The sequence below is a fragment of the Leuciscus leuciscus genome, assembly GCF_965113295.1.
Source record: "Leuciscus leuciscus genome assembly, chromosome: 12".
In the NCBI taxonomy this organism is placed as follows: domain Eukaryota; kingdom Metazoa; phylum Chordata; class Actinopteri; order Cypriniformes; family Leuciscidae; genus Leuciscus; species Leuciscus leuciscus.
Window position 1 is genome coordinate 17420011 of NC_138736.1, and position 11044 is coordinate 17431054.

Consider the following 11044-nt stretch of genomic DNA (forward strand, 5'->3'; position numbering starts at 1 on the left):
ATAAAGTCAGCAATCAACATTTGGTGTCAAATTAGTAAACCCCTATTGGGTTACTATTGGATTTATTTGGATGCGGTTTATGCATAAAGCTAGATGGGTAAAATAAAATATGTAATACCTTAACCATCTTTTAATGGAAAAACCAGACATTGCTGTTTAAGCCAAAACTTATTTCAAGTTATTTATTTTATTAAACTTACTGTTTATTGTACACTTCCAAACAAAAGAACATGGCAAAACAAACAAACCTGAATTCATTTAATGTATACACTTCTACAGTAACATTATAAATCACATACAGTACTGCCAAAGCTGCATTCTTCCAAAAAAAAAAAAAAATCAACTAATGTTATTTTAATTAATCTTCGTCCTCAGTTACCTTAATAATGGATTCTTTGTAATATAAACAAACAGTAAATGTGAACAAACAAGAGTATATACAGTATACTCAGTCCATATCCTCATGTTGATAAATTGGTTCTGGTAGGTAACAGGTAACACTACAGGTGACCCCGTCCCATGATTCCGGAGGTTGGAAGAAACAACCCATCAGAGCACTGTAAAGTTCCTCACTCTGGTCCATAAATCTCTCATTTGCCTCCATCACATTTATCTCAGAGTCTGGATCTGCAACACAGAGAAACAAGGTGCAAGTGTAAAACACCCCATGTGGTGGAATAAAGGATTTTATATAGTGTAAACTGTAATTTGTATGACATCGGGTTACAATTAAAAGCTGTGATTAGTGCTTTTGTGGAATATTGAATCCAAAGAGTAAAAAAAAAAAGAAGTTAGGAGGTAACATGTCCAATATGCAAATAAAAACTTACACTCTAGGTCATCATCTTCCATCTCTTCACCCTGTGATTACAAAAACAAATGTATTAGACATTAAGGCTAACAAAATACTGAATACAACTTATACAATCTGATAAACAAGCACCGCTGACAGTTATAGGAATAGAATTTAATCTACACTTAATAAAATGTTGCTGATTGGTTCAGGCACATTTGGCATGTCCTGAAAAATCGTGCACAAATTAAATCACATCTATTGTACCTGTAGGATGTTTTGGGAAGGATTTAAGTAGTTGTAATCATAGTTCCAGTCATATGTAGATGAGCAGCTGGAGAACCCTGGGTAATAGTACTGGTTCAGATATGAGTTATGGATATTATAGGTGTCTGCATGGAATTGCCCATTTTGGTTCTCAGACGACACTTTCTTCTTCCTAGAGGAGGGAAGGATTAGAAACATTAATGTAAACTTTTTTGTGATAACAGCATTATTTATACAGTACTTGAGATTTGATCAAAACACTAACTTATAAACGTTGGCACGCAAGCCTATTTTGCTACGGACATTAACGATACCTTGCTACACTTTACATTGAGTAATGCTTCTTTTCATATACAGTTCAAAAGTTGGTGGTCGGTAAGAAGTCTTACGTTCAGAGAGGCTTGATCAAAAATACAGTAAAAACAGTAATATTGTGAAATATTGTTCACATTTTAAACACGTTTTCTATTGTAATATATTGTAAAGTGTATTGTAATAATAATAATATATTTAAATGTATTCCTATGATGGTAAAGCTGAATTTTCAGCATCATTACTCCAGTCTTCAGTGGCACATGATCCTTCAGAAATCATATGATGATTTGATGCTCAAGAATTATATCTTACTATTATCAATGTTGAAAAGAGATTTATTTTTTTGGAAACCATGAAACATTTTTGACAAGCAGAAAGGTCAAAAGAACGGCATTTATTTGAAATAGAAATATTTTGTAACATTATAAGTGTCTTTACTGCTACTTTTGAGGAATTTGATGTGTCCTTGCTGAATAAAAATTCGAACAAATTTTTTAAAGAAAATTCTTACTGACCTCAAACTTTTAAACGGTAGTGTGTTTTTTTTTTATATTAGAAGCAAAGTTTGTGTCCAGATTAACAAGGAAAGAAAAACAAATCCAACCTCATAAAATAATTTCCTATCATAACAAATCCTCACAGTTTATTTGCAGCCAGACTGAGGCGTAAATGCTTCTTCCCGAGTCCAGAAGCACCCTGGAGTTCTGCCAAAGCCTGTCTCTGCTCTCTCTCACTCTCAAAGCTCACAAAGCCACAGCACCTACAAAACAACAGGAATCAGCAGAAGGAAATGAAGAGGAAAACATTTGACAGGAACTTATCCATCAGGTCTCACTTTGAGTATCCATTGCTGTCCAGAACTATCTTCCCATTGCAGCAGGATGAAAAATGAAAATTAAAGAACTCATACAACATGCCATCATCCACGTCTGGGGTGAGATCCGACACGAAGAGGGAGAAAGTAGAGCTGCAGGGAACAGCAGTAAGACAGAGCTGAGAGCATCTGTTTTAATGAATCGTATTGAGTTACCACATCTATAGCAGTTTATTAACTTTCACTTAATTGTCTGAACTCTATTTTCAGCATTGATAGTCTACTGTTGACCACTTTGTGCCGGCACTGGACATTTTCATTGTGATATTCCCTGACTGACTTTGATTTTCAAGAGAACTGTAAATTAACTGTCTCAGGGACAGGGACAATATCTCAGGGATCATATAATCTATTACACAGCAATTTTTTTGCTTTGAATTTGTGAATAATACAAAGTACAACAAATAGAACAGTAAAACATTTACTCAAATGAAACCTACGCTCAAAAGCTTTTAGAAGCTGCATGTCAGGTTTGAACAGAATTACTGTTAATTTTGAAATTAAGAATTCTGTTTGTAGGTTTATTGAAGCTGATTTTATTGAACACTATTCTATACTCATCCTCCACAAACAGAGTCTGTAATTATATATTTTCATCCAAGCCTTCTTTCTGTCCACACAGGATTTTATTTGAATAGTTATTTGCTTGCAGCACTATATTGCACCAGTCATTTAAAAAAAATTTAATAAAAAACATTGTACGGTAGTCCACTCATAAAAAGGAAAAAATGCATTTCTTACCAGCTTTCACCATGTTTCCCGTAAGTGGAACGACTCAACTTGAACCTCTTTGGCTGTAAAGATTGCATTTTAATTTATGGTTATGATAGAAGTGTCTAACATTTTATTTTTTATGAAATGTTCTGCAGTCTCATATTTTACAAATATAAACTGGTCATCACTTCAAGTGAGAATAAATTGTGAAGGATTACAGGAGTGGCACCAGGTAAAGGTTTTCCATTCACTTTACGGAGGCATCTCTCTACTGATGTCTCATCTCTCAGCTCCACAAAGCCATATCCTGCCATTTTCCTGGAGAGATCAACAACATCCTGACACTTAATGATAGATAGATAGATAGATAGATAGATAGATAGATAGATAGATAGATAGATAGATAGATAGATAGATAGATAGATATTACCCTGTTTTTTTTGGGGGGGGGGGGGGGGGGGGTGTCTCATAGATAGATAGATAGATAGATAGATAGATAGATAGATAGATAGATAGATAGATAGATATTTACCCTGTTTTTTTGTCTCGGATCAGTCTGACTCCCATCACTGTTTCTCCCATATGAGCAAAAGCTCTGTGTACGAACTCTTCATCCATGTAGGACTCCAGCTATCAACACAGACACCACGAACTTTACAGCCAGATACTTTTAGCGTCATATTCTCGTTTTTGTACAAACTGTAAACACGCAATAGAACACTTATAAGTTATAGAGAGAGATGTTATATTTGCTGAACTCACGTTGCCCATCCAGAGGCTGTTCATTTTGCGTTCGTGTAATTTTTGCTGTTCCTATTGTTATTTTTTTGTAAAGTGTGTTTACATTACCGTAGAATTATTGCATTTTTATTTCCAAACAATCGCTTCTTTCTTTCTTTCTTTCTTTCTTAAGTAAAGCCAGGTTGAGTTACTCGCAGCACGTGCAAATGTTTATAAAGAAGTTGTCCTGTTGTCAGACGGCGCCATCTAGAAGCGAGAACCAGCACAGACCAGTAAGTAAGACTGAGACAAATTGTCTAATTTGAAGTTAGAGGTATTGGAGACTGTTTTTTTCATAATATGCATTTTTCGTTGAACGCAGCACGCGCATGCGACATTCCCGCCCCGCCCCATGTTTGTTTGTGGCTGGCTGATCGACAACAACTAAGCCCGGGAAAGCTGAGGAGCGTAAAAGAAAGTAAAAAAAAAAAAGCCCAATATTAATTATGTGCATCACTTTCAGGTATGTTCACAAACATGTGAAACTTTATATTGTCTATTGAGGGTAATGGGTGAGATTTGATGTCACTACCACGCATGTGCCTGATTTAATACTATGTCATGTACTTTAAATTATTATGTGCTATCCATTGCGGTTTGAACCATATGGTAAATAAATATTTGTAGGGGTGTCTGTCACGATTACTCGATTAATACATTTAAAAAAAAAAAAAATCCTGTATTGCCAATACCGGAAGTGGCGCATTCCACGAGTCACGACCACGGATGAGAGTCCACAAACTGTTTTCTAAGGCTCGATGTAAAAATCAATATAGCATAGGCCAGTGCTATTATTTATAAGCCTAAACAGGAGAATGCATCAATACAGTAAAACCTTTACTCTGAGTTTGCATGTTTTGATGTCCACATGTTTTTGTTCAAGAAATACAGTGGCTGTAACTTAGTATTTCTACCAAAGAAGTGGCCAAATATGAAAGATTAAGTGGACATTTTTAAATGTTGTTTGGCCAATATTAAACAAGGATTTGATCATGCTGTAGTGTCACAACAATCACTCTGCAGTATTTCTTATAATATGTAATACATAAGTTTATATTATATTACAAATATTTATATTATGTATTTATACCAATTTAAATTGCCTCATTGTTATTATATGTATTTAAGTCATTTAAAAGGGTGTTGTTCAAAAATAGGTCTATTTTTATTACCACACAAAATAAATCGGATTACTTTTGATTGTCCAAATAATCAACCGATTACCAAAATAATAATACATTGTATTTAATATAATTAATAATATGATTCATATGATTTAGTTTGTATTTTATGTTGGGTAGAGCTACAATTGCAAATAATTACAAATATATATATTATTTTATTATATATTCCACAATACAATTCTGCTCAAGGCACGCATTTGGCCAGCTGCAGCCCCGATCACCATTGTTGTGTTTTGAAGTATAGATGTTGATCTTTTAAAGATATATTCACTATTGTGAACGATGCATCTACAAAATGAAATGAGTTATTGGTTAATCTTCATGCTTGGATAATGCTAAAATTAAATCTTCATATTTATGCTAAGAATAATTATGTATTCATATTCTAGCTTGCCATCGTTTTAACAAATGTTTTCATTTCTCACACTTCTGACTTGGCTATATCAGAAATTTAAATATGAATATGCAATGTCTAAGATCCCAAACAAATGGAAACCTAAACTAAATTACAGTATAGTAAACAATTACATTTCTAACAGTGGCATAGTTAAAGACAACTTTAAAGTGTGAATTCACAGTAAAACAAGAGCAGTAAATTACTGTGATGTTAGCATCATTCTGCATGCATTGATTTCACAGTAACTGTATGACTACAGTAACTTATTGTAAAATAATACTCTTTAATCCTGTAAAATCCTGTCCAATTATTTTGTGTGCTGTAAACTTTTTTTTTTTTTTTTTTGTGGGTGACTGCATCACCAGATCATTTGCATACAAGAGCCATTTGACTTTAAAGTTTCTAGAGTGCTGCAGACTGTTCCAGAGCTCTCGCTAGTTCAGTGATATGAATATATTGTATTGCTTGGGAGTCATTCTATAGCCCTATCTCTCTTCATTCTTCAATTCTTGTTCAGAACAAAACTGTGAGGATTTAGACTCCACTGCTCATTCAAACAACAATTCACACATAGTTTCAGAGACAATTCAGTTCTGCATTCAAAGCTAAATGGAAGGCCAGATGATGTAACTCCCCTTTAAGATGTTACTTACCTGGTGAGGTTATTATTCAATTTAACATTCCAAGTGATACATATAAACTGCCAAAATTAGTCTTTACCTCTCTAGAACTGAAACATAATATGGTTAATATTTCCAGATCCAGATGTAATATCATGTTTTCCCAATAAAACAACACATTTTGTATTTATGTTTTTACAAACACTGTATTTTTAATGTGGTACACAGGTGTAATATATTTATGGAGGAATCACAACAGTAACAAGAAACACTTGGAGAGAGGATCAAGAAACTACAAGAATCAGAGCAGCTTTAGCAGGAAACTCTGGGCCAGGGAGGATGAGAGATGAGCTCTGGGACACCATCTGAGGCTGCGATAGTGAACAATGGGGAGGGGAGGCCTTGGCTGGAACTTCTTTGGCAGCCGTCGTGAGAGAAACCTTTGTGGTGGACATGATGGCATCAGTGTGACCCGGTCAGTCATGTCAGGAACCTCTGGCAAGCTGTGCAACTGGAGCTGCTGAGCTGTGGAACCATAGCAGGAATCTCCAGGTTGGGACAGGGACTTGTTATATGACATCTCTGACCTTCTTCTGGAGCAGCAGCATCGGGAACCTTTTGGGTGGCCTTCACACGGATTTCTGGAGCTGCCCTGATAGGATCTCTAGGCCCAAGTCAACTGAGAACAGGAGCTCTGACCATGACTGAAACCTCTGTGACATAGATCTCTGGGACATGGACCTGGCAAGAACCTCTGGGGCGGCAGTGCGAGGAACTTGTGGGACGGACTTGACAGTGAGCTCTTGGTGACTCCATTATTAAAAATAAAACAAAACTATTTACATTACACATCCCTAGGCAAGTAGTTCCACAAGATGCTACAACTACCACCTCAAGCCAAGGCGCCAGACGCAACCAAAGGCCTGCCAGCCCAGCAATACGCTAAGGCTGGAGGGATGGAGGGACAAATTTAACTGACTAAAGCTAAACTAACTATTTAAAATACACATCTCTAGGCGAGTAGTTCCACAAGATGCTAAAACTACCTCAAGCCAAGGCGCCAGAGGGAGCTAAGGGAAGGGAGGAGTCACTCGTGTCGGCCCGCCAGATGCAAGGCTGACCCTCTTCTCCATGACTTTTACAGGAGACCTGAAACAGAATTTGAAATTGTAGAAATTAGACAAACATACTGTATTTCATAAGATACAAAAATCTGTGCAGTGAATGAGGATTGACTAATATGATCATTGCAGCAGGTATTGAATGGTAAAGCAAGGAAGCTGATGTCCACATTGAGAGCATCAAACCAAACCAAAAAAATAAACAAACACCCAAATGCCAATATATCTTCAAAATAATTTTGGCTTGTCTTATACTAAGTACCTTGAACCACTCATGGAACAGCATCTCCTCCAGATGAAGACTCTGCTCTGGGTCGCTCTTCAAACAACCCCAAATAAAACAGCAGAATTCTGTGCAGAAAGATGGGAGAGATGTCTGATTAGTATTGCCTTCAACTTCACACCTGCTCTCTAAGCTGTAAAACTGTGAAAGATTCCTGCATTATCCATAATGCCATCTTTTATAAAACTTTGTAACTCAGTCCTAATGAAGTCCTCACCATCTGAGAAGCCTGGCTGGAACCATACATCAGCGTCCATCAAAACTGATATTGCTGCTGTCTGAGAAAAGGCTGGTGATCATAGCAAACAGCAGCAGTTTATGACAAAAACTCATCTGAAAGAGCTTTAGGCCCCGATCAGACAGAATGCGTTTTCAGGTCTGAAAACACGAGGTGCACTGCCTTTTTTTGGTTGACTTTGTTGCTAGGCAACCACCACAGCTGTCCTGTCAGTCTAATCAAGGATTATAGCGCGAGCGCTCTAGAATATTTGGTTTGCTGTTAAGGAAACTGTCATATTAGCAGAAACGTAAAAAAAAATATGGACAAGCAGAGAGCGCTTGCTCTGACCTTCGAGGGTGAAAGGTGCCCAAACACGCAGAAGACAGGGAAACAGAGATCCGTGTGGGTACATGAGACCCTCAGAAAGAGGAGACACCACATGGAGTACCACCACTTGATCCAGGAGCTTCGACTTGATGATGGTCGGTTCAAGGCTTATTTTAGGATGAGTCGGGGCCAGTTTGATAACCTGCTGTCAATCATCAGGCCTAGCATCACAAAAATGACCACCAGCTACAGGAGTCCATCGGTACTGCCGAGCGGCTGAGCATTTGTTTACGGTAGGTAATGTTGTTGGTTGTAAAGATGTAACATTAGTTAATTTTAATTACTAGTCTAAATCCTGTGATAGTACAGCATAATTTATTAGTTAATATTTTGTAATATATTTTGTATCAGTACTCAAAATCTAAAAAGTAACTAATTAAAAGTATCAGACAAATGTAGTAAAAGTAAAAAGCACAGTATTTATCTCTGAAATTATGCATAGACACACCTAGACCTCAAGTCAGGCTGCAATTATGTGCAATTATTAGTCTACCCAGGGCTGGGGCTATGTATAAACCGATACCTGGAAATTCTGAAAATGAAGTGTAGGCTCTTGCACTACCCACTGTAACTCCCCTTTTATATTACAGATTTGTAGCTACTGGAGATTCGTACAGAACAATTGCATTCAGCTACAGGGTTTGATTCTCTACCGTGGTGGGCATTGTAAAAGAGGTGCGTGATGTAATCTGATCATGTATGGTTGGAGAATACATGCCATTTTCTGGAACGGAGGAGTGGAAGGTCATTGCGTAGGACTTCCAGAAATTGTGGAATTTTCCAAATTGTGTTGGAGCAATTGACGGGAAACGCGTCACAATCCAAGCCCCAGCAAATAGTGGCTCCCAGTTCCACAACTACAAAGGCTCCTTCTCCATTGTGATCCTCGCTGTGGTGGATGCCAGAAATCGCTTCAGGATGATTGATGTGGGAGCATATGGCAAGAGCAGCGATGGAGGTACGCTTTCCTCATCAGTCTTTGGCCAAGCACTCCGTCATGACTCTTTCTACCTCCCGCCAGATGCACCTCTTGCTGAAGTCGTGGTGAAGGCAAAATGCATTTTGCACAACTTCATTCGCTGGCACTCTGCTGATGAAGAGGACCCAAGCAGCACAGCCTTGTGCACTGAGCCATCAGCTGGGATCTTAACACCTACCTCAACTTGCGACAACATAGGGAGTAGAAGAGATTCAACAGTACAATCCTGACTGTCTATAGGCCTATTAAAATAACAATTGGAAGTCCACAAACTGTTGCTACTGCTGTTAATGTTAGTACAATTTAAATTAATGAAAGCAACTTACCCGACATCTCTATTGCCACACTAACTTGCCTCCAGGCCTGCCGCCTTTTGTTAACATTGTGGTAGTTGCGATTCATTAAGTCATACAGCTCTGGGTAACCCGCAATAGCCACCAGAAGTTTAAAAGAACAATTTTAAGCATGTTCCGTCTGATTGGAGCCTTAGTGTGTCATGTTGCAACACGTTTAAGAGATAATACATGCCAGAGTAGGTGTTGTAGGAAGAGCTTTTCAGGAGGTCCACACACCTGAAATAGATTTGACCAGGGTCTCCATATTAACTAGGATATTCGGCATCTTGATGCCCCGATGGAACAGCACACGGCAACGGTGTCAATCACCTGCCACATGAAATGACTTGGCAACTCCTTACTGAAAAGGTCACCATGATACTGCCAAAAGCAGTGCATGTCCACACAGGGTAAGGGACGCTCTAACCATTATGTACAGCTCTGGATTGTCCTGCATGTCCAGCAACTCTATGATGTGGCGACAACTGGGGCCTTGATTGGCCATGACTGTCAGGGACACCTCAAGAGGAATCTTTCTGTGATGGTCAGGCTAGAAGAAAGATTTTATGATGGTTAGATGGAAGCAGTTTCTAAAATAAGGATTTAGGCCAGTCTGTTGCTCTATTGAAACATTTGTACTCTGTCATTTACATCAATCTAAGACAGTGACTGAGACGAGATGACACAGAGAACACAATCTACTTACAAGACTGATACGGCACATTCTCCGTCTTCGATTCGCGAATTTCACAGCCACCTGAAGGCTGTCCTCGTGACGGGTCCCCTCAAAGACTGAGCCGAATCCTCCTTCTGATGGTTCTTATTTCTGATGGCAAATGTGGTATATTAATACATTGATTATTTAAACTGTTAAAAACTCTCGATCCTTGTGATATCTGCACAGTCTAGCTGTCTCAGCGAATGTGACTCAGACTGACTGGACTTTCCTGATCTTGAGGTTTAACATCCTCCACTTTCTTGTACCAGTTCTCAGTTCTTCATTTAGGGGTACTTTTCACATTAAACTAAAGATTTATCACGTCACGGAATAAAGTCACCAATTTTTTTTATAATGTGTGATGGTGTTGTGGGCTTTTTTATATTGTGTGTAAATAATTAAGATACTTTTTTGATGTACACAGCTCAAGTCGTGAAAACATAATTTATAGTGCTGCGAATCGATTCAAATCTTTTTACTAGATTAATCACATTTTCTGTGATTAATCGTGATTAAAAACACTTAGGCTAAGTGTTTTATACATTTTTTATATATTTTATAATGTACTAATTTCACAGTTAAAGTGATAGTTCACCCAAAAATGAAAATTAGCCCATGATTTACTCACCCTGAAGCCATCCTAGGTGTATATGACATTCTTATTTCAGACGAATACAATCAGAGTTATTTAAAAAAAAATATTCTGGCTCTTCCAAGCCTGATAATGGGAGTCATTGGCTTTTTGACTTTAGAAGTCCATTAAAGCGCATCTATTCGTGATTAAAGTGCTCGAGACGGCTCTGCGGGGGTTAATAAAGTTATTTTCAAGTGAAGTGATGCGTTCATGTAAGAAAAATATCCATATTTAAACCTTTATCGACTAAAAAAAAACGTTGTACATCAATTAATGTTTAGATATCTTTTTAAGTAATGCCCTCTTTCCCCCATTGTTTATTTCACTGTCTAACAAGTGTTGTTTTTTTGGGGGTTTTTTTGTGCTATGATGTTGAAGTGTTTTCTTTCACTATTCTTTATATTCTTAATAATTAAAAAAACT

At 37.5% G+C, this 11044-nt stretch overlaps 1 protein-coding gene and 1 long non-coding RNA gene across 2 annotated transcripts; one reads left to right on the top strand and one right to left on the bottom strand.

Annotated features, from left to right (window-relative positions):
- Positions 1-155: 155 nt before the first annotated feature.
- On the bottom strand, positions 156-4094 carry trnau1apa (tRNA selenocysteine 1 associated protein 1a). The gene is made up of 9 exons (XM_082186792.1): positions 3726-4094; positions 3496-3593; positions 3182-3281; positions 2991-3043; positions 2211-2342; positions 2016-2135; positions 1061-1232; positions 831-861; positions 156-627 (listed from the first exon to the last, which is right to left on the bottom strand). Exons 1-9 carry the CDS (start codon positions 3747-3749, stop codon positions 449-451), a joined length of 909 nt encoding a protein of 302 aa, XP_082042918.1. The 5' UTR covers positions 3750-4094; the 3' UTR covers positions 156-448.
- A 3608-nt stretch (positions 4095-7702) lies between these two features.
- On the top strand, positions 7703-10344 carry LOC309511564. Its single transcript, XR_014210676.1, has 2 exons — positions 7703-8188; positions 8546-10344. It is a non-coding gene; the product is annotated as an uncharacterized lncRNA (long non-coding RNA).
- Positions 10345-11044: the final 700 nt, after the last annotated feature.

Excerpts from the sequence above, each read along its gene's own strand:
- trnau1apa (XM_082186792.1), bottom strand. The coding sequence starts at position 3,749 with ATGAACAGCCTCTGGATGGGCAAC. Across the intron at positions 1,233-2,015 it reads AGTCTGGCTGCAAATAAACT|GAAGAAGAAAGTGTCGTCTG; the intron begins GTGAGGATTTGT and ends TCCCTCCTCTAG. Across the intron at positions 862-1,060 it reads CTTCCCAAAACATCCTACAG|GGTGAAGAGATGGAAGATGA; the intron begins GTACAATAGATG and ends TTGTAATCACAG.